At 42.6% G+C, this 24136-nt stretch overlaps 1 protein-coding gene across 1 annotated transcript in view; it reads left to right on the top strand.

The window, feature by feature from the left end:
• Positions 1-24136, top strand: part of UBE2U (ubiquitin conjugating enzyme E2 U) — a gene marked incomplete at both ends in the record, with an annotated part of 54271 nt that overhangs the window by 21226 nt on the left and 8909 nt on the right. Inside the window, 3 exons of the mRNA XM_080922107.1 lie at positions 2071-2119; positions 11317-11405; positions 17928-18009. Of these exons, the coding sequence (XP_080778233.1) occupies positions 2071-2119; positions 11317-11405; positions 17928-18009 (220 nt within the window). The remainder of the gene's footprint in view (positions 1-2070; positions 2120-11316; positions 11406-17927; positions 18010-24136) is intronic.

Genomic DNA, 24136 nt, shown 5'->3' with positions numbered 1-24136 from the left:
AACCTGGAGGAGGGCATCATTATCTGTTCCTACCTCACCCCAACACTCTAGTGAGTCCCCTGTCCTCCTCCTTTGCTTCTGTCCCAGATGTATGCAATGGCTCTTCCACCTGCCTCCTGGTTTGAGCTCTAAACCCCCCAGGAGCCTCCTAGCACATGACCACATGCCTAAGAGTTTAGCTGTCCTATGCTCCTGGGAGCACAACAAACTTCAGTTTGTAAACAGTTCTATTTAGGAAATAAACCCACTATTCCCTGCACTTCTTCCCACTGCTGCTTTTGCTTGAGTGTGCAAACGCTCTTGGATTTACAGTTCTTCACATGTGAGCTATCCTTTCCAGTAGTTTAAAATATATCTCCTTGTTTACTGTGCTCATTGATTTCTTACCAACATCCTTTGGTATATTGTTTTCTCTCTCACCGTATATTTAATAAGCCATTGAAATATCAAACTGGAACCATTCTGGTTCTAGGGAATTCTCTTTATGTGGCTTCTTTTATGCTGTCTCTCCTTCTCCTTTCTCTGTGGTCTCCTCGACATCTGCTATGTTTGGATGTCGGCCCTTGAAGTGGGAATTCCTGGTTTCTTTGGATCTCAGACTATCTTATGAGAGGATATTTTGCTGAGAACAGACACATGGTGTTTTCTGGAAGCCGCCTGGAAAAGTGTTTGCTTGTGGTGTTTTGCTAGAGCAGACACTCAAGGGGACGTGTGGTGTTTGGAAAGGGTGGAAGTTTAACACAACAGTGAACAATGGATGCTGTGGCGTCGGTTCGCCTTGCCACTCTTTCTGGTCTTCACTTGGTTTGGCCAACTCTGGTTTTCACTGACTGTGGCATTGTTTCACCTTGCCTTCTTCCCTGATCACTTGTGACTTCATAGAGAGAAATGTACCAAAGAACTTCTGATATTCTGGTGGCTTCTTGCTGCTTCTGGGACTCAGGCTGATTGACAATGCTTACTAGTTTCCTGGTTTCTTCTGTAACTGTTTCTTTTTCTGCTGTTGCTGATTAAGGAATGGTGTTTGTGAGCAGATGAACTACTACAGCTGCTGATTCACGTGAACCAAACTGCTGATATCCTGATAACAAGGACTGAACTACAGAAAAAAATGTTTCTAAACAAGTCCACATCTCCCTTTTGTCCCATTAACATTTCTTTTCACTACTTCTGTTGGGTGGTGTTCTAAAACCTCTGTTAAAGTAGGTTTTGAAAAATCTAAGCCTACAAGTCCTACTGTCTAATCTTCTGATTTTAAAAACATTTTTCTGTATTACTCATGTGTTTATTAGTATAGTAATGATTGTATATTCTGAGAGGCTTCTTAGGAAAATGCATTTATGTTTTTCTTACTACTTATTTGCTTACATTGTTGGTTTCTCTGAGATCAAATGTCTGGTGATCTTTCATTGTTCATTTATGTGATGGAAATACAATGACTAATCTTACTAAAGGAGTGGAAATTCTGCATCAAGCTGGACCTTGTTGGTGGCTTTGCTGTAATGAGAGCCTACCTGGCCATGAGGAAGTGTCCAAGGTCATGGCACAGGGGATGGATTCTGAAAGCCTGGCAAGGGGAGGTCAAGAGAATGCTGTTCAAGGTGACATTTTACTTATTCCCTGATTTTAGTCCTCCACACTCTGAATTCTTCAGCCCTGAGTCTCTCTGACTTGGGCATCCTCTCTGGGCATGCACGTGGTTCTCTGGGTGAGGATGGGTAAGTGTAGGCCCGTGCTCTGCCTCTGGTCTCTCCTCGGAGAGTTACCTGACACCTTGGTTTCTGAGTTGCTTCCAAAGTTCTGGAGTATGGCTCCACTTGCTGACTATTAACCTTTCCTCTCTGTGCATTAGGTTTCAGACTTCCAGGACCTAGCAGGACGGCCACCCTTTGACTTCTGCTTCCCATCTTGATTTTTGATTTTTTTTTTTTTTTGCCATTTTTTCTTTGACTTCCTTGATATTTTAAGCTATAATGTCATCCCTTTGCTGGGATTATTCTGGAAGAATGCGCAGAGAAACACCTACCAGACTCTAAGTCACCACAATTCTCCCCTCTCTTCTCCTTGCAGAAAGGAAGGACAGACTGGTATCAGCTGAAAAGTCACCAGAGCACATCAGGTATGCTCATCCCAAGCCAAAAAATGATACTGTTCTTACGGTTTATAATGAAGGCTTTTAAAACAATCTATGTTTATTTTATTTATGTGTATGTGGGGGTCTGTAGAGGGCACCAGATGCTCTGAAGCTGTGGTTTCAGGCAACTGAGTCACCTCGTTTGGCTGCTGGGAAGTGAATTCTTAGTCTTTGCCAGACCAGCAAGTGCTCTTGAGTGCTGAGCCTTCTCCCCAGCCCTACATTTTATGTCTTTTAATTTAGAAAAGTCATTATTTGGTGCTCTTATAATAAATGTTTTTAGGAAGTATGTGGTAAATCGTTGAGCTCTTTTTATTAAATCTAACTTCAATGTATCTATAATGAACTAGTCTAGTTTTATTTGTAGTTTGAATGGAAATGTACTGTTGATAAAATAAGCAAAAGTCATTATACATCACAGAACTCCAAGCATTTTAGGAGAACATAAGGTTAACAGTATCTAAGAAAACCAAGCCAGAGCCAGAGCCAGAGCCAATCTACCTTTCCTGTCAGTCAGTCTGTCTGTCTGTCTTTTATAGATTTTATATTTTGATTCTTAATTTGTGTGCATGGGAAATGAGAAGCACGTGAACACGATGCCCAGAAAGACCAGAAGAGGGTGTCAGGTCCCTGTCCCGAACGGGGATTCTGAGAGATTATGAGCTTTGCAGTGATTTCTTGTGGAAACAAAACTGGTCCTCTGGAACAGCAGCAAACCCTCTTGAGCTTAGAGCCATTTCTCTAGTCCCCAGCGTACCTTAAGGGATAGCCTAGCAATGTAGTATTAGGTTGGCCTTGAGAGTCTCCTAAATTGTAAATACTTGGTAAAAGTGTTCCAGCCCTTACTTTCTTAAGCTCTAAACTTAAAAGGCAATCAGCTTGTGTAGAAGTTGTCGAGCTTGATTTAGCCCAGGTTTCCTTGACTGGCAATTATAGAAATGGTAAGCAAACTTCAGCCACTTAAGTAGCTTCTGTTTATGGTGTGGTCCTGAAAACATGCAGAAAGATGGTGTACAACCTAGAGAGTGGTCTGCTCGGCTGGGGCTCTGTGAAGGTGTGGTTGTCCACTCAGCATGTCATGAGTCTAGAACACCTTCCTCAGTCTGCATAGAACATACTCTGTTCAGCACTGTCAAGTGTCAAGTTTTATCACCTATGAAACATGAGTATCCCCAGAACAGCAAAAGTTCTTTCTACTTGTGGTTTAACTGTTTGCAGTACCCAGCACAGAGTGACAGCGCTGACCAGCAAGTCCAGAGACCTGACCAGAAGGTTGTCTCTGGTTTGGTTCCAGCAGTTCTGAACCTAGACGAGAAGAAATGACCCAGAGTCATGTCTGGTTTGTGCTTGCTTTGTGCAACTGTGAATTCTCTAGAGAAACCTTCACATAGGACACCACTGGGGTCAGAGTCAGGACTCAGTAACAACCCATGTTTATGGTACATATCAAAATTAGATTGGTTGTGTGAGTTCAAGTGTTTGCTCTTGATATGCTGAATTTAATTGTCTCTTCTCTTTATGGATCACTCATTTTTTATTAGTGTCTATCTGTTCAGAATATGGGTGTGTGTTTGTGTGTGTGTTTGTGTGTGTGTTTGTGTGTGTGTTTGTGTGTGTGGGGAGCAGACATGCCATTCATTCATCTTTTGGGAGTCACTTCTCTTCTGCCTTGGTTTGGCAGGGTTTAGGATGTCTTATTCCTGCTGCTGAATGGTGTAGTCGGGAAAGCTGACCCATGACCTTCAGGGTGATTCTTCTGTCTGCTTCTCAGTTGTCTTTAAGAGGACTGGGGGCCACAGTCCTACATCAGCTTTTCCCCCCCAGGATCCCCAGGCATTGAACTCAGGTCCACTGAGCCACTCTGCTGGGACCTACTTTTTAGGTTGAAATAAGGCATCACAACAAGGTCTTCTAGAGGTTATTCAAAGAGATATACCGCTCTTAGCATTATGACATTCAATCCACTGGCTCGGAGACTTGCCAGGAAGAAAAGCATGTATAGAAATGTATACCAGAGGTTTGGCCTCTGAATACAAAAGGCAAGACAAAATTCAGGCAGAGTATAATCAACTGCATGAATGTGGCAGGGGCTTTCTGTTGTTGAACCAAGGCATATAAAGGCCAAAGTTTACCTGTAAGCCCTACTTGCCCAAAGGCAAATACTTCCTAAAATGCTGGAGGCTGTTGTCTATGGAAGATAGCAAGCACATGTTTTTGCTCCCCTAAACAAGTTGTTTGACCCACAGTACCCGATGTGCTTACTCACATGTGGGCAGGGAAAAAAGATTCGCCTTTTTAAGCCTCTGCAAGCTGTGACTCATCACCATTTTCTGGAACCCGAGAATGGACCCAGCCAGCATCCATTATCTTGGCCAGTATTTAATTAAAGTTTGTTTCAAATTTAGCTCAAAAACTGTGGAATTGAGTTTCTTTCGAGAATTTCAGGTTTAACAGGGTTTAACAAGACATTGAACTTGTACAGTCAGCTGGAATTTTTGCATATGGTCTAGAATACCAATCACCAGTTGCATGGCAGGCTTTTCTACCCATGGAAGGACAGGCACTTTATCTGTATCCTTTTATTTATTCTCTGAACATACTATCCCATAGCAGGCACTATACCCCAGTGTTGGGAACACACCCTTGCAATATGTGATCCCTAAACTCATGAGTCTTTTATTCTAGAATGCAGAGCTCTTTTGCAAGAGAGACAACAGGGACAAGGACAGTGCAGAAAGCATCTTCCACCAGATGCCCAAGGCCACAGGGCAAATACGAGCCATGTAGCTAGGAAGAAATTTGAAGAATGCTAAGGTCAGAATGAGTTCTAATTAAATGAGTCACTCTGAGCCGAAGCTTCTTCCCCCACAGCCTTTTCTTTTTTCTTTTCTTTTTTTCTAGTCTTCCTTTAGAATTCTGTTTTTTTGTCGTTTGTTTTTTGATTTTTGTTTTTGCTTTGTTCTGTTGGACTAAGTCACCCGTCTCTGTACCCACATTGTGTACACGCAGTTTGGTGACTGTTTATCGTTGAGTCGCATTGGCACAGTATAATAAGTACAGTGGCAGATTTAGGCCCAAGATGCCAAGGCAATTTTGAAGAGAAATGGCATCCTTGATAGGACATGGAAAAGAACGGGTAGAACCAAGGCCCAGGGTCTCTTTGGTTTGTTTCTGTTTTTGCTTTTTGAGGCAGGGTTTCTGTGTATAGCCCTGGCTACACTGGAACTCACTTTGTAGACCAGGCTATCTTCAAACTCACAGAGATCCACCTGCCTCTGCCTCCCATCAAAGCAGGACAGGAACTTCCCTGTGGCCTGGGGAGCGATACAAACACTATGCCCCACCAACAGTTTGCCACAGTGGTCTCTACTCAGCCACCGGCAGTGCGTGAATTCCAGGACCCTATACGTAGTACACCAAACTGAATATACGTGTCTATTTCCCCCTATACATCTGTTTTAGTCACTTTTCTTGTTGCTGTAACAACACACCTCACAAGAACAACGAAAGGAAGGAAGGTTTATCAAGCTCACAGTCTGAGAGCAGAAACATACTGTCATGGTGGCTGCTGGTCACACTGCAGACAAGAAGAGAGAGCAATGGGTGTTGCTGCCTAACCCTCCTTTTAAAAGATGCTTTGGGACACAGGACTGGAGAGTTAGCTTAACAGTTTAGAGTATGTGTTGTTCTTGCCAGAGGACCTTGGTACCATTCCAGGCACTTACACGGTGGCTCTCAACCATCTCTAACTCCAGTTCCAGGGGATACAATGCCCCTGGCTGACTTCTGGAGACACCAGGCACACACACGGGATACAATACTCAAATGCAGGCAAAACACTCATATCCGTAAAGCTAAATAAACTAAGAAATCAGTAATCTGAAACAGAACAATTATGACAGCATGCTGTAATTAAGTACTGTGAACATAGTATCTCTGTGTCGTAAACTATTTTATTGCCCTTCTCAATAAAACATAGATTAACTATCACCCTCCCTGTCATTATGGGAGTTGACATATGTCGAGGAGAAAAGGTGAAGTGGGGTGAGTTTTACAGGCATCGTGACATAGATAAACATTACAGCAGTTCTTCTGATGGTCTGACTGGTTACTGGGGGATGGATGGGCACCAGGCGCACTGAGAGGGGTACTGATGAGAAGCTAAGTCTCCTTCCAGCTGACAGCTCGAAATGGCACAAGATTCTGATCTTAAACTTAAGATCCCGATGTTAAAACTGAGCAATTTCAAACTTATGAAATGTTTTTTCTGGAATTTTCCATTTAACATTTTTGTGCCATAGTTAACTAGAGAACAAAACTGTGGCTAAGGAGGGAGGAATACTGCAGATTATACTCTCGCCGACGACCTGAGTGTGCCCATAAAACCAAGTACGTACAGAGAGTTGAGAACTAGTCAGTGAATGTAGGTAGCAAAGACTCTGGGGACAGGAAGAATATTTTAAAATAAACTACATTTCTATAAACATACAACTAACAAATTGGGGAAGAAAAAAAAAGTCTTTGAGACAGCTCACCATCCTCTTTTCCCAGCATCCCCAGTGCTGAGTTTACGGGGCATGCCACCAGCAAAAAATAAAATAAAATAAAGGCTGTCACTGTAAGAGTATCACACTGTAACAAAAGATTTGACACCTATACCGAGATCTTCAAAATATCTCTGAGATAAAATTTGAAAGACACAAAGAGGAGAAATGGCCAGTACTTGTTGCTTGAAAGACTCCATGTTATATATGAAGGGTTGTTTGTCCCGTCCCCTCCTCCCCTCCTCCCCTCCCCACCCCAATCTCACAGGCAAGACAACAACCTGGGCTGACTGATACCAACATGTGATGGATACAGTGTTGCAATGAACCTCGCTCTGATTGTATGAGAATTCGTGCGTGCTCATGCCAATATGCATGTGCCTGTGCGTGTGCACATGTGTATGTGTGCACATTCACGTGAGACCAAAAGAAGACCCTGGACTGACTGCTCTATTACTATATACTCTGTCTCTCACTGAACCTGAACCTTGCGGCTTTTTGACTAGGCTGGCTAGCCCAGATCCCTACTGTCTTCGACCAGAAATCATGTTGGGACACATGCAAACAGCCATGCCAAGTTTTCCCATCGATGCTAGGAACTGAACTCGGGTCCTCGCACTCGTGTGGCAAACGTCCTTACACACAGAACCGTCACTCCAGTCCTGGTTTAGTCTTTGTATTTCCTGTTTCTATACCCGAAATAAATGCCATGGTCAGACATTCTGAGTACAAACACAGCTCTCATTTAGAGCTGGGTGTCTACTTATTGGGGAAAGCCATGAGAGGAGCTGAGGAAGCAAACCTCCTGGCATCCCCCACAGCAGCCATCATACACCAGTGTTTGATTCGATCCACGCTTTGATGAGTAATTTGATGAATGATGCGGAATTGAAAAGAAAAATGGTGGTGATCTCTAACTAGAAAATTTCCATGGGAACAGAAGTGCAACGTTAAAGGATATTAAAGATTTACAGGAACTCCCACGAGAAGGGGGCTCTGAGGAGAGCAACAAGACGGGGCAAGAAGGAAGAGGTGAGCATGGCCAGCTGACGAAGAGTTTTGTTCCAAAGTGTTGAGACTTCATCCTCTAGAATAAATGACAAATGTCACTTCAAGAGGCATCATCCTCCTTGGCCTTAAGAATGGAAGGTAGGAAAACAGCTCACACAGCCTGTGGGAAGTGACAGACACCATGAGAAGCCAACTGAGAAGACCAGTGATTCTGCGTGATGGTGACATGCTAAACTTGCTCTTTTCAAGCACGATCTCACTGAATACCTATGACGACCTCTTGAGAAAAGTCCCCCTCTTTTAGCGATGAGGAAACAAGTATGGGAATGTGACATAACCCAGTCCCACAGCTAATAACTAACCGTGCCAGAGGGTTCACTCTGCTAATACCAGACCCTGCAGTATTAACCACGATGCTAAGAACTAGCTGGTGGCGCAGGAAAAGTTTTCAACCAGACAAAGTCCGAGCTCGGCGTTACTAACAGCCTCACTGGTAATTTCTCCTTGCAGGCAGGGAGCCCACCTTTTCCCATCCCTTTTAGCCAGTGTCTGTTCTTCCTCTTCTAAACACTGCTTTGGAGATTGGTTTCCTTAATGGCTTCATCTGTCAATCTCTCTTTTCCGTTCCGAATTTCACCATCAGATACTTAAATGTCATTTTGGTTCCTGTGTCATAATGTCACCTACAGCCACATCTAAAATTACTTTAATATTTTATTTCAGTCCCACACAATGTTTTTTATTAATAGAAAACTAGAAACAATGGGAGGGGGACAAAAAGAAAAAAACAAAACAAACAAAACTAGTCTTCTGGGTTCCAGAAAGATTTGACCACAACATTCCTTCATGGCTCACACACCAGGCAACCAATCAGCTTTCTTCAGCATTACCCTGATTTTGTCTGTACCTGCTTTTAACCCCAGCCCGGAATATGGCGGAGGCTGTTTCTGAGCCTAGGATGCCTCTTTCCTTTCTGCAGATATCACCCCAAATTTCTCCCTGATGACTTTCAAACAAAAGTTTTATTACCTTCCTCCAAACAATTCAAATGCTCCTACCCCTTTAACTCCAAGGTAGCCCACACCTTCATTACTATTCCTTTTTTTTTTTAAGATTAATTTAGTTTGTGTATGAGTACAGTGTTACTATCTTCAAACACACCAAAAGAGGCCATCAGATCCTGCTACAGATTGTTGTGAGCCACCATGTGGTTGCTGGGGATTGAACTCAGGACCTCTGGAAGAGCAGTCAGTGCTCTAACCACTGAGCCATCTCTCCAGCTCGATCATTACTATTTCTTAACTGATCCTACATTTAGTCTGATAGAGCCCCCTGAGGAAACCCTTGCTCAAGCCCCAGCTGCTTCTTTACTTACCAATTTGGGAACCACTAACGGCTCTTCGCTCTGATAAACCAAGGCTATCCACCCATTTCAACCACTCTCTGCTTACATGTAACGATCATATACAACCAAGCTCTCCATCAGAACTCTGCACTGAACTCAACTGCCCCATCCCTATCTTCCCTTACTCTGAGATCCTCTGTGTGCACATGAATGCACACTATGCCCCACCCCCCACCAAATATGGCTGAGTCTAGGATACCTCCCTCCTTTCTGCAGACACTGCACCCCAAATGACTCCCCAATGACTTTCAAACAAAAGTTTTATTACTATCCTCCAAATTCCTTTGTTTATTGCCACTTCTAAAGAAGTATAGTCAATGTATCAAATTATCTAAATGTTGAACGTGTAACACCCTATTGTGGACCAGAGAAAGCTGTTCCCTTCACTCACCCAGGGATATGTCTTATTTCAACAGAAAAATCAGCTCTGGTGTCCAGTTTAAACTTACAAATTTATATTTCTTCTTTTTTTCAGTCTGAGACAGTATTCAGTATGTTCTTGGTATTAGTGGGAACTACAAACATATTTTTGTGCCATTTGTCTCCTTATCAGATTCGTAGACTATCTGAATGATAGTAAACACAGTCACTGCCCTTTTATTTTAAAGGACCATTTGCCTTATAGAATTGGAAATGCAATATTTAAGATATTCTACTCTGTGTATTCAAGCTAATTCTAGTTACACCTTTTAGGGTAATATTTTTAATTATTCTGCAAGAAAAAAAAGAAATCCCCGGAGGGCTAACAGTTTGAAACTGAGCAGGACACCCCTGGGAAGGGAGAAGGTCATGGGTCATCCTCAGACAGACAAAAGACAATGGGGACCATTGTGCCTAAGGCCCTCGATCCCCCACCCCCATTCCAGCCAGTGTGTTGACAGTTTCCTTCCTCTTGGGTCATTGTTGTCTGTGAACTGTGATTGCAAATTGATCCCAGGATTTTCATGCAGCAGACATAGGGCAGCCTTTCATTTCATTACCCCTGCTGCAAGTTGCTGAAACATGGGGGGGGAGGGACAAATTCATGCAAATTTGCATTGCCTGAGCATTTCCTTTGGTAGTGTGAAGCTTGGCCAGCAGTACTGGAAGCAGTAATGGTGATGGTTAATTGATTTTAAACAAATTTCAGAGTTCTACTTATGTGTGATTGGAAAAGTAGTCACACATTTAAAAACCGTTAGTCTTAAAATGAGGGGTTACAAGCTGCGGCAGGCAAAGGCACCGCTCCATTTAAAGATCGTCCTGTTAATTTCAGAATTGAGTCAAATATTTACCTTAAGGAACTTACAGTGGACCCATAAAAAATGGTACCAATATATTTGTTTTAACTGAAAATGTGTTTCTTTGTCCAAAGAACCGAGAAGTTAAATTAGAAAGAAGACACAGGGGCTGTTTCACCTGACACTTAGACATCTGCCCGCACCAGTTAGCTGGAGATTTCACACGGCTGAACGTTATGTCTGAGTACTACTTTATTTACAGAGCTGTAGTTCACTGTGTTTAACAGGCTCATAGTAAAAATCTGTAGTGATGCGGGTATTTAGAGTGTATGTATGTGACATATATGCACAGCCTTCACTGCCCTGTTAGGGCCCTAATGACACTGAGGGGAAGCATGCAGAGGATGCGAAGGGGCATCACTCCATGTCAACAGTGGCCAGACACCATGTAAACACTAATCTATAGTCTGATGCTTTTATTCTCCCTATGAAGGGGAAATAAAAACAATCATACATGTGATATGACATTTTAGAAAATGTTATTATAGAATAAAAATACAAATATGATGCTTCCCTTAAAGTTCCTTTTATATATTGGCATGAAAGGCAGATGTCTTAAAGCCATAGCTTCCTCTTACTGTGTAGACAAATGAGCACATAGGTGGACATCTACTTTTGTTATACTTACGTGTCAGGGGTGAAATCAATGCGTGTGTGTCTTAGAGATGCATGGCTAACACTCGGCTCTGTGGCTTATGCCTGTAATCCCAGCACAAGAGGCTGAGGCAGGAGAATTGTGAGTTTCAGGCCAGTCTGGGATACACACAGATCAAGACCTGCCAGAGACAGAATTTCTGGTCTCAAAGGATTGAAAAGAAATAAGAAAAAAGAAGAGAGCATCCTAAGTTTTTATCAGTCTAGCTTGGTGAATCATATGCTCTGATCAGATCATTTTAAGGACAAATTTACAAATTAAATAAGGGCTTTTGTTTATATTTTCAGGGTAATTAAAACAATCTCATTTAATGATTACTACAAGACATGGTCTGAGATAGCTACGACAAAAGTCGCAGAGCACTCCAAAAACCCACGTGAGTCGTGCTGCCTCACTTACTCTGTGGCCTTCTAATCTGTTAATCTGCTGGTTTTTTTCAGTTGGTCTTGCTCTCATCTCAAGACTGACTGACACACATCTGTTCTGCAAGAGTGGTAAACTGTTCTGTTGGCTGTTTGTACAGTACCCCTCACTCAACAACTAGACATTTAGTTCTTTTGTGCAGAGCCCTGACCTGAAGTCTTTTTAAACGCCAGAAGGAAGGGTAGGGGTAGACAATTAACAGAGTTCTTAACCTTATGAGGTTTACTTAAGGCCTTTGCCACAGAAGAAAGAGTTTGCAGCAGGGTGGACCTCTCCATTTCAAACTGTTATCCTCTAAGCCGGAGCTAGCCAGCCAACAGCTGGAAAACATGAGAGCTGAGGGTTATTCCTGTACATCGATGTAAGAAAACATTTTCTGGGGACCACAAAGACAGACTCCCTGATGTAGACAACTGGTGCCATTTAACTGGACTTTAGAGTGTATGCCATTGTTTGCCTCAAAGGTTATCCAGTCTCCACACACAAGTTAGAATGTGGCTTTGCCCCAGCCCCCTTGCCAAAGCCGCAGTGGCCATTGTGAGATTAGAAGGGGCTGCAGATCCCAGAATCTGCACTGATCTGTACGATACCCTGAACCCCTGAGGTTTCTTCTTTCTTCCAAAGTATTCTTCTGCCTCTTTCCTCAGTGATGGCCTGTTCCATCCTCCTCCCACCCTCTGTTCTTCCTTAGTCAGTGACTGCCAAATCCGCATCTCTAGGCAAAGCCTCTTCAGCGGCCATGGAGCAGCTTTGCCGGTTAAGATATCCCGAACCCAGTTCACCTTTCCACACCAAAACCCGTCCCTTCTTCCTTTCCTGTCGTGGGTACTGGTAGCTCACTAGTTTTGCAAATTTTTCACCCTAGGAATTCTTAAAACAATGCTTCTTAATCTTTCTGGTTTTGTATTCTTGGTTTATCTCCTGCAACATTACACACTTTCTGTTCCTCCCCTCCCTCGTGGTCACTGCTTTATTTGGGATCTCATTGTTCATTGTCTCATTGTAAAGATTTCCCGTTAGCAGAAGCTTGTACTTATTCTTTTAGGCATAAGTTAAGGCAAAAGCACTGCTAAGCTTAACACTTGCAAGACCAAATAAGATAATGTTGAGGAAATCACACGCTCTTTTGGGACATTGGTTATTGAGTATTTTTTGATCACACTCACACACTAGTGATTACGTGCATTATGATACACAGATTTCAGCAACACTGTCAGTTCAGAGAAATTTTATTTCTGATTTTAGAATCCATGGAGTTTTATTTTTAAAAGTTTGGTGGCTGACATACCTTTGGCCAATCAGTTCATTTCAAGCACTTACTGTGTGCAAAGTATGGGGGGACACAGATGGATCTGGGGGCAGTCAGTATTTGTTGTAAAAGCCTGGTGTTGAGAGATATAAACTCTAGGACTAGGGGACAAACTCCCCCAAACAGAACAAACAAACAAAGAGTTCTTTAAGGATGGTAGCATGTAAATACACAGGGGACCTTAGAAACTTAACCTCTAGGCAAAAGATACAATCATGTGCCAAAATGTGAAAAGGTTTGGGAATGATTGCTTCTTAATTTAAAAAAAAAAATTTTAATGGAAGGAAATTATGGTGATCCCCTGATAATGGCTCCTCCAAAGCTTTTGACTTCAACTTGCTGAATTATGTTGTTTCTTCATCTGCCTGTCACTAACCCGGCCTGTAAGCCATCCTCTGGGAAAGCAGGAGCCTGGGAACAGTTATCTGTAGCCCAGAAGAATTCCTGAGACATTGAATCTAACCCTGGATGGCAGATTTCACAAGCCCACTGCCTCTTCTCATGGAATCATAAAAATGCTCCAAGAGTCTTCCTTCAAAAAGAACCAGCACCTAATTTAAAAACGTAAATGTAAGCCTGACAGACTCTGCTGGTCCTGTTGTCTTTTGATAGTTCAGCTGGATGAGAGCCAACACACTCTTTTTTTAATGGCCTAATTTCCTGGCAGTAATGAAGATAAAGCTTTTAGATTGTAGGATGCTTCTTCAATGACTCAGAAATACAAAAGAAACCTCTTTTAAACTTCATTTATAGATTTATATTATTATCTATGCTGAGATTATTAAAATATCATGTGGCTTTTTAAAGAGCTTTGTATTTTATGGGCAAGAGGTTGCTGACTTTTAATTTAGGTGTTAATGCTTTTTCATATTTTTAAGCCACAAAAGCTATGTCTAGATACCAATTTCATGGCAGTCATGGGAGTATTCTTTCACAACACAGTCTTAGAGTGTGTCTGTGTATAGTATGCATTTAACCACCCCAGTTCATCATTGTTTGACTTATTCAAATAATATTTACTGAACACCTTAATATATGTCCCAAATAGCCGTACAAAATGGCCCTGAGGGGTTAGACATTCTTCTAACTCCCTTTTTTATTCAGATAAGAAAATAAGACTAGGAGAAACCAGGTAATTTAGCTAAGGTCATCTCCATAGGAGATAAGACCACAAACTGATAAAGAAGGTAAATTCTGGAGGCAAATTCTCATGGCTTCTCTTTGTATCATTAACTGTGAGGCACTGGTAAGTCTCTGCCTCGTTCATGAGAAAGTCACGTACATCATAGGGCTGAAGCATGTTGAGTGTGCCTCATATGCCTACTCTCAATTACTAGCACTCTGCTCCAGAGACTTGGACTAGGCCGCTGGCTCTACATTTCCTTCCTATGATACTATTCTGCCTTTATAATAGGACAACATACTATCACAGCAGTGTGAGATTCACATCCGAACATCGAAGGATAAGCAGAATTTCTGAAATGCATGTGACTTTCATTCACAGTCACAGGAAATCACATAGAGAAACATACCAGTGACCCACTGTTCTCTGCCCATCACTATAAAATGTCCAATAAAGGGTTTGGCAGAGAGAAAATCCATGCATATGGTTGTAGGAACAGCTCTTTAACGACAGAATATGATCCCCATACGGAAATGCTTACGTTCCAGGAAAGGAATTCCTGTGAGCTGCGTGCTGCGCAGCGCTGAGTGGAGGCTTCCTGGTACTTGTTGCTGTCAGCAGGCAAACCAAACAGCCTCTGGCATCAGGGGGGTGCTTGCTTTCACCCCAGGAGACTTTCATTCTTTGAGTCTTCCAAAGGCCCTTCCTTCCAGGCAAGAGGCTGAGCCTCCTCGGCTATAACTGCTCATTAGAGCCACCTGAAGAACTTGTAAAAATTCCGAAGGGCACACCTAAACCAATTCCACCAGGGTTGGCAGTAGAACTGGGTAGTAGTCGTTTCTGAAAGCTCCCCGGGTGACCGTAACTCGCAGCCACAGGTGGGATCATTATGACGTCAGAAGTTAGCAACTCCTTAGCCCCATGCTAGTTTCACCACGCACAGGTAAGTCAATTGAAGTGAGAGGCTTACTAATGGAAGGTCAGCTTCATTCCTTCAATGAGCAAAGCACATTTACCCGACTTTTAGGCGCTCTGTGGTCGAATGAGATAGTATTGTATGTAAACAAAACACGCTAGTGGGAGCCGTGCCTCCCGTGTCTGGCAGTCACGCAGAGAAGATGGACAACTTCTGCAGAGGTACAGTAGGACAAGTGGGGGGTACATTGTCAGTGGTAAGGGACAAATTGACACATGACAACCTGAACTTTCCTGGATCTTTAGAGACCTAAATCAGGCCAAAGCAGGATGCCTGGCTTCAATGCCCAGGGCAAGGCAACAGTGGAAAGTTTGTTAAAGACATTTTAACAGATTAAAGCATGAGAGGTAGATGCCTGTGAGTGGGCTACATGTTTCTCTAGAGAAAGCAGAAAAAATAAGGAGGAGGCATGGGCTTCTCCAAGGAGCATGGCCATCGTCTCAGTGTTATCCATGTGTTCCATTTGGGTGACTGTCAAGTAACACCTCAAAAGATTGCTCTGAGAGTCCTGGCCCCCTTTTGTTCTTGTTCGGTAAGTGAGATTGTCAAGTGGTTCAGGAGGAAGACTGGATGGAATTATAATCTGATAAAGGGAAACCAGAGTCTCTGGGGTTGTACAAGGAGTTTAGTGCACATACGTTCTTTCCCTGTAAGTGGGAAAAGCCTGGTGAGAGTCCTAGAAAATTACAGGTTTCCAGCGGGGGAGGGAGAAAGGATTTAAGCTGTTGTTAATTGGGCATTCTTGGCTTCCTGCTGGCAAGGGGCTTCAGCTGGCTTCTAAGAAGAGTATTTCTCTCTTCTCACCCCCTACTATATCTCTACACGAGTACGCGCACTCACGCATACACACACATTCGCACATGCACGCGCGCACACGCACTTTCTCTGCTTCTCTATCCCACCTCATTGTGAAAGAGAAGAAGTGTAGGGAGGCACCAGGTCCTGGGTTTTATCCCCACTACTGCAAAAACAAACAAGCCCCAGAATGGAAGCAACACTGTAATTTTCAAGAGAATCAGGTACATTATGGAAGAGAAAGTCTTATGTAATGAAAGCCACGATGCTTTTCTGCCATTGCTTACAAAACTGTCCCACAAGTACCGTGAAGCAGCAATTTCACCCTCTAGAACTTAAGGGGCAAATCTCAAGGCCAACCTTCCTCATCTGTCCGGTGTCCTGGAGACAGGAAGATAGGCATTGTGGGTAAGCTTTCTAAGGAGATTGAAGGCAGGTAGTGCAAGACAGCTGAGCAAAAGAAACAACAAAATAGAGGTGAGAATCATAAAGGTCTGTAGAAAAGAACTGTGGAATCCTCACCTCTGAGGTAAAACAGAGAAGTCACAGTCAATACAACATGAGTGGACTTCCTGGAGAGGTAACATGGTCACTCTGGGTTTGTAAGATGTAAGGCAGAGACTGCCTGCCACAACAGACTCACATACACAATGCAGGAAAAAATCCATTTCAAAAAATGTATGGAACAATATGAGTTATCTTTAAATGGAACCTTAGCAAACTTTTAAATTTTGTCCTTGTTAAGTTGAAGATGGTTGATAAGAAGACACTCTTGAATGCTTATAGTCTGTTTGTCTGGACAGTATAAGGGCTCCTTCCACACACACTTTACATACATGTGCCTGTAGTAAGAATTCCAAGCCAAGTGGTGGTGGTGAATGCCTTTAATCCCAGCACTCCAGAGGCAGAGGCAGGTAGATCTCTGCGAGTTCGAGGCCATTCTTAACTATGAAGTGAGTTCCAGGATAGCCAGAGCTATACAGAGAAAGATAAACTGTCTTGGGGGGAAAAATCCAGTAATGTTACAATCACCTAAAAGAAAGATAATTCTTCACCAAGAATTCTTAGAGCTGAGATTCGCTTCTTTAATGGAAAAGATGTTTTCCCCAAATGCCAGCACAAAGGGTCTAATAATGACAGTGTAGTCGTGAGTACTCATGTGGATCTGAGAAAGAGGAAAAGCTAGAGTATAGGAATACTGTGGGTGAGAATTATGCAATTTATCTATCAAAAGCAAATGGCACTGCATTACAAAGAAAGAGTAAGAAAGAGTAAAAGACTCCAAATAATGAGACCAACAGAAAGCATGTAGCTAGTTAAGTGGCCCATCTATAAATTCAGACTTAAGAAGGAGAAAAGAAGGAAAGGGAAGTGGGGGAGGAGAGAATATGTGATGAAGGTTCAGTGTGTACTTTTCAGTACATTTCATGTGAGTTGACAGTGTGAACTTGTAACTGACCACAAACTTGTGAGCCAGTAAGGTAACACAGAAAGACTGATACTTCCAACCCCAAGATTTTTCACCTGAATAGCTAAATTAGAGAATTTGTTAAATTATTAAAGGTGTGCTTCCCAATGAGCTATCTTAATACTTATTACCATTACTGTGATACACAGTTTCCTCAAGTTTAAAGACAGAATTGGCTTTTATTAGTGAACCATGAGTTAGTAGCATTTTAACTAAGGAGTGGGAACCAGGAAACAACCAGAACAGTTCTCTTAGGAGGAGGAACTTATTGGCTATTGCAGCGGCCTACCATAGGTTGGGTTTGTTTGGGGAGTCTTTCGCTTGCTCCAAGGATGCATCGTGAACATAAAGCTCCACTTTTACTTCTTATACATCCAGGGTGTCTCTGCAGCCCTGGCTGTTCCAGAACTGGCTCTGTAGATCAGGCTAGCCTCAGACTCCAAGATGTGCCTTCTCTGCCTCCACCACTGCCTGGCTGAGGGACTTCATCTTACATTGGGGCCTAGTGCATGACTTCTGTCTAAAGCAATGGTCTCTCATAGATTTAACTGCATAAGTGATATATAAACGAATGTCATTATAATAAAAACAATTTCCAAGTCACAATCTACTTATTTCAAACAATACTGAGTATTACACAGTTCCAATAAAAAGAAAACATTCGCAAAGTCCCTGAGCATTGTAATTTGAACCATACAATGTGTGATTGCCACATATCAACTTAATGAGAAGTGAGCTACTCTCAAGTCCAAACGATGTGAAGGGTGTGTATGAATACTTCTTTCTTTAATCATTCTGTTTCAGTTGTTGGAGATCCACATTTCATGGGAAAGTATTACAAATGGAAGCAGCAGGATCGGCAGCACCGAGCGCAATGGGAGAAGAAGTAAGACATTCCAACTGCTTGGGAGCCATTAGCAGGTATCCTGGGAAGAGCAGCCTTTTCTAAGCATGAGAACAATGATAAGAAAAGCATTTCCTTCCAGAGGAACTCAGGTAGGAAGGTTGGCAAACATGGAGATAGGGCATGTGCCACAGTGAAGAGTCCAGCCTATCCTCTTCCAAGTGAGTTATCACCAGCTACCTCTGCATCTTTCTCATAGCTCTGGCTTTGTTTTCCCAAAGAATTCTCATTCAGGAATTGTGTGTGCGCATGCGTGTGTGTATACATACTCTTGTGTGATTTCAATGTTTTATTGGAGGAGGATCTGGGAATGAAGTGCTTGTCTTTCAATACAAAGACTAGAGTCCAGATCCCCAGCACCATGTGGATACCAGGGAGAGCCAGTGGCCCTCCTGTATCCTGGACTCAGGAGACAGAGAGATAGAGGCACTGTCAAGCTGGATTACTTTCTCTATTAACCCAATTGGAGAGGTCCAGGTTAAGCAAGGCACCTTACCTTAATAGAGCAATCAAGAAAGATAACAAAAATCAATCTTCATACACCTGTGTACCCCCACATGTGTAAACCCCCCCGACACACATCAAAGTAAATGTGCATGTACTGTACAAAGTGATGGTTTTATGACGATTTTTTACTCAAATATAATATACACTCAGACCATATTAAACAAATACTTATATTTTCTCCCTGCCCATCTCTCTGCTAAGTCCCTTCCTCCTCCCAGTCTCCTTTCTACTTTTCCCGTGTGTGCGTGTGTCTGTGTGTCTGTGTGTGTGTGTGTGTGTGTGTGTGTGTGTGTGTAGTTTTCTGATGGGGATACACAATCATTAAACAATGTTCTATATTATTAATTTGAGTAAAAGTCAAATAGGTTCTTCTAGCCCATTGTTCCCCAAACATCAGCAACAACTTCTCTTTGGGCCAAAGTGAAGAAAAGTTTCTGTATTACTTTTTGACTCTTCAACAAAATTATGGGCAGGAGAAAAAGATGTGTTTTGCTGAGTTTGAAGGAGGACAAAGGTGTTTTTTTCTTGAAGGCCTGTTTCAGGTTCTCTTGCAGCTGAGAAACTTACACAGAATCTAAGATGATCATTGCTTTGACATGACTTCCTCTCTGATTTCCTGTAACAGAGCCGTTTTTTTTTTTTTTTTTCCCTCTCCCTTTTGGCATTGCATTCTTCCAGAGTACTGGCTTCTCACAGAACCAAGATTTAGACAAATGAGGACCAGGTCAATTTCAACATAGTTTCCCATGTCTACAGGTGGCTAAAACAGCTGAGCTCTTTGAATGCTAGAATACTTCAAAATACATTATTTTGAGTTTATAGGGCCAAGTTAATGTGCTATGACCCTGTCAGAATAAAATGCCCACACACCTTCCGCCATCTGGTGGCTGATGAGAACATATACAGATCAGCTATTTGCATCTTATTAATTGTGAGATTGGAGAGGGGGGCAGCTCTTTGAATAAAAGTTTTGAAAAGATATCACATTTATATGCATTACATAGGGCCATAAATATTTGTACGTGCGTAAGGTAGAAGCCTAAGGAACAGTGAAATTCAGCTCCTATCCACATAATCAACCATCCTTAATACTCACCAAAACGCAGAATACTCAATAAAGAGCATGTTAGACAAGCCCTCCTTCACTGAGCTGAATACCCAGCCCCTGATTTCTTGAGAAAAGGCTGGCTTTGAACTAACTTTGTAACTCAGTCTGACCTTAAACTCACTATCCCCCTGCCTCAACCTCTTGAGTGCAGGGATTACAAATGTGTGTCACTGTGCCTTTCTGTTTTAAATCAATATTTGAAAATGTCTTCCTTACACTGATATTTCCTGGTTTAAAAAAAAAAAAAAAAAACAGTTGGAGATGTGACTCAGTTGTAGAGCCTTTACCACATGTCAGGACAATGGCTTTATCCTTAATAATTGTCCATTTATTAGTTCATTAGAAAGAAAAATGCAAATTGAGATGCTTATTTGCATAATGTTAAAGACTGTCTTCCTCCGACCTCTGCCTTCTCCTGTTGTTCCCTGGCTCACAGCCCGCATCCAGCCCAATCCAATTCAATCCATATTCAATTATGTTTCTCATTACATGGAGACCTAAGATTTCTTCTCCATTGATGCCTTCTTCCTGGAGTATCTCTCCCCCAGTCTTTACCAGTACTTGGCCTAAGTCAAAAGGATGCCTGCTTGGTAGCTACTTAAGCTCCTGTCCCTGGAGCAGAGTCCCGACCTGTCTGCAGAGCACCTCTGGAGCCTTCAGCAGCACCTTTGACTCCCTTGTGCCTCAGTTGTATGCGTTCAGTAGCAGCTGCCTCCCAAAGACATGACTTCAACCAATGTAAATGCTTCTACTGCCACCTGGCACACAGGCTGCCCTAAGACTTGGCATTGCTCTTTCTGCTTCTCCACTGGCTGTGTTCCTTTCACAGATGGAAACTTTCCTTCCAGCAGCAGGGGAAGGGGTCAGGACGACCTCGGTGCAGCCTCACCCTCTCAGAACACGACCTTCCTCGAAAAGCTGCTGCTTTCCACTGAGTTTCTTGAACGATACCACAGATTTAAAAGTTTAGCATACGAATATTCAAAAATCATTAGTTTCTGAAGAGTGGGAAATATGCCCCACCCAGCTTTCCACAGAATGAAAATAATATCTGGCAGGAATATGTACAAAATGTAAATTTATCTCAGGTTGGAAAATAACACATAGCTGATGTGTGTGTGTGTGTGTGTGTGTGTGGGTGTGGGTGTGGGTGTGTGTGTACCTAGCACCATCATATCTGCAATTTGCCCTCTCTGCCTCTCTTCAGCCTGGCACAGCATCCCACAAGGGTGGCCATCTTTCCATATGAAACTGTCCCTTCTGTGTTCAGACGTCCCCGCTCCTTGTCATGTGTCTTACAGTGGGTTGATTCTGCTGTTCAGATTTATCTGGTCATGGAGAAGAACCCAGGCTAGGGGCACTGGGACAGGCATCCCTCATGCTTAGTGTAGTGCACAGCACATAGTAGGTACTCAGTTAATTTTGTTGAAAAATGCTTATATATCTTGTCTTGCTGTTTAATATTAGAATTAAATAAAATTAATTTTAGAAAAAAAATTAAAGGTCTATTGTGTAAATAGAGACCATGACTCTGTTTGGGAGTTCTAGGATATAGTCTAGATTTAAAACTAGGGATTTAAAACTAAAAATATGACTGTCATAAATATTTTATGCAAATCCTAAACATTTACATGTATGTGGTTACCGTTAATATATACTCATAATCAGCTCATAAATATTCACTAATTAATCATGTGATTTGCTATTCATTTCTAAAGCCTTTTTTAATACTACCTTGACTGTTCACCTGAATATTTATAAATGCCTTATTTCTAAGACATGGGAAAGAAAACAAATCTAACATCCAATCTGTGGTTTGTACTTACTTTCTTAAGAGAAATAGTGAACACCCAAAATCAAAAGTAACAAAGACTATTCTTTAGAGTGCTCTAATTATGCACACAAAAAACTACTATACACTACAATGAATGCTTACATACTTAGCAACAGAAACAATCTCTATCCAGAGTCTAAGCTCCGACAGCCAGCAAGTTATCTAAGTTATTAATTCTGGTAGAGTTTTACCTTCAGTAAATAGTCCCTTAAAACTATGTTGCTCTGTGCACACACAGCAGATTTCTACTGTCTGAATCTTACCTGTTCTCCAAAGATCATGTGTCCCACCTGGTTTTCAGTAAACATGAGTTATCTGGGAAGAGAACCTTCACTGGGAAAAATGTCCCCATCAGATTGTCTGTTGGTATGTCTGTGGGACATCTTCTTGATAGCTAATTGTTAGAGGAGGGCCTGCAGGGGTGGTACCAACTCTGAGCAGGTGGCCCTGGGTGAAAAAAGAAAGCAGCTTAGCAAACCATGAGGAGCGAGCCAGCAAGCAGTGTTCCTCCTGGCTTCCAGTTCAGTTCCTGTCTGCAGTTTCCTGCCCTGCGCCCCTGCTCTCAATTCCTCTGGACCATAACTTGTTAGCCAGATAAACCCTCTCCTCTGCATGCTGCCTTTGGTCATGGTGTTTATTACAGCCGCAGGAAGGCAGAACGGTAGGGCTTGCTAAGGGCTTGGTCCGTGGTGTGACCAGGAGTTGGTGGAGTCTTCAGGAGGTGGGGCCTCAGAAAAGGAAGTTACATCACTGGGGCATTTTGGAGGGAACCCTGAGACCCCAGTCCGTTCTCCTTTTTGTTCCGTAACCACCATGAAGTACAGAGCTTTGTTTTACGACTATAATGTCCTGCCTCATCAAAGACTCAAAGTGATAGAACCAAACAGCCATAGACTGAAACTGCGACCCACAAAGAAGCCTTTTTTTCTTTTTAAGTTGCTTATCTGAGGTATTTTGTTGCTGGCAGAAGCTAAGGACAAGGTATAGAAGGAGCAGGAAGTAGCGTGGAGGATTAGTATCACTCACATCCCCGATGTGCCGGAGTCGGAGTAGGCAGGCATCGTACACAGCTAACTCCTCCACGTCATCAGCCATGCTGCCCAGGTCACAGCACCCCGCCTACGCTCCCTGCCTCCACTTTCACCTGCGTTACCACCTCTGACACTTCCATCTAGAAAATTCTATACAAGAGGTTTTCTTTTCTAATTTACCAGTTTAAAAAAAAAAAAAAAAAAAAGACACAGATCAACCAAATTGCGTTGATAAGCACAAACCTTATTTGAAAATTAAAACATGTAGCTCCTACTTGCCTACCGGTTTGTACTTCCTGAAGACTTAAATTATTTATTTGTTTGTTTATTTATTTGGTTGTGTGTATTTAAACATATAAACCACAAATCATCTTTCCCTAGGAATAGCTGATCCCTTTTCCTCCAGTTACATAGAAACACATTTATCTAACACTTCGTGTATGTTTGTGCTGTCCTTTCTGAGTGATTTGGTTTACATATCATTGTTACGGTTTTCCATAATTACAGGGCGATGTATTTTTAAGGAAATCCAGCCTTTTTATTCCCCAAAGATTAGACCTCGAGTGCCATCTAGTGTTTAAAGAGAGAATTGGCATCAGTGTAGACAACTGCCCATGTTCTAAAATGTAGATACAGAAAAAAATAGAACCAAGAAAGGAAAAAGAAAAACTTTTTAAAAATGAGTTCTTCTAGGCATAGTGTCACACACACAGTTCCTGCCCCTTGAGATATGGGGACAGGGGAGTCAAGGATTCAAGGCCAATGTCAGCTTCTTCATGAGCTGGAGTTGTGTGCTGCAAAATCTAAGTATCAGGACACTTGTCTAGCATCCCCAAGGCTCTGGGTGTGACCTGTAGTCCACAAAACAGAGGCAAAGAGAACCAAGAAGAGGGGCGAGGAGAAAAACCTCTCCTCCAGGCCAGAACGTACCCGCTCAACTGTAATCCTCTCTCCCCCGTTTACTTCTGTTACCTGATGGTGCTCAGCCATCCCTGTCCAGGAAACTGGGAAGTATCGGCGTGTTATAAAACTGTGGAAAAGGATTAAAAAGTAATAAAACTTAAGCTCTCTAAGGTTACACGTTTCATAATGGCCGATTTGAATCTTGGCCTGCAGGGCCACAGCCAGGCACGGGAGCAGACTCTGAGGGCCCCGGGCAGCACTGGAGCTGGGAGGTGTGACTCCAAAAAGGTGGAGGCAGAAGTGGAGGGTTGCTTGTTCTCTAACTTCTTAGAGCAGACTTTTTCTGGGACATGAAAGTGCTCCATCTCAGAAGACGGCTACTGCTCTCTCCTCTGTGCCCCGTGTTTCCTTTGATGATAAACATAAAGATCTTTTAATAGGTTAATTTCCTTCTGGTCTTCTTGTGGAGGTAACTGGTTTCAATAATTTCCCGTGGCTCTGTGGCTGTGGCAGAGGATTTGGTGACCCTGACCTAAACAGCACAGCTCCTCTTAGAGCCACATACGCGGCTCTTCTGTTTCTGATTGATTCAGCTCCCAGTCTGAAGGGCTCTGACCTGCTCTGCTCTCTCTTCTTTTCTCTCCCCCTCCCTTGCATCTTCCTTTTCTCCATCCTACTTCTTGAGAGTCAAGGAAGAAGGATTCTGTTCCCTTAGGCGTATTAAAC

This window comes from Micromys minutus, assembly GCF_963924665.1.
Source record: "Micromys minutus genome assembly, chromosome: 9".
NCBI classification, from domain to species: Eukaryota; Metazoa; Chordata; class Mammalia; order Rodentia; family Muridae; genus Micromys; species Micromys minutus.
This window is presented reverse-complemented; position numbering and strand designations above follow the sequence as displayed.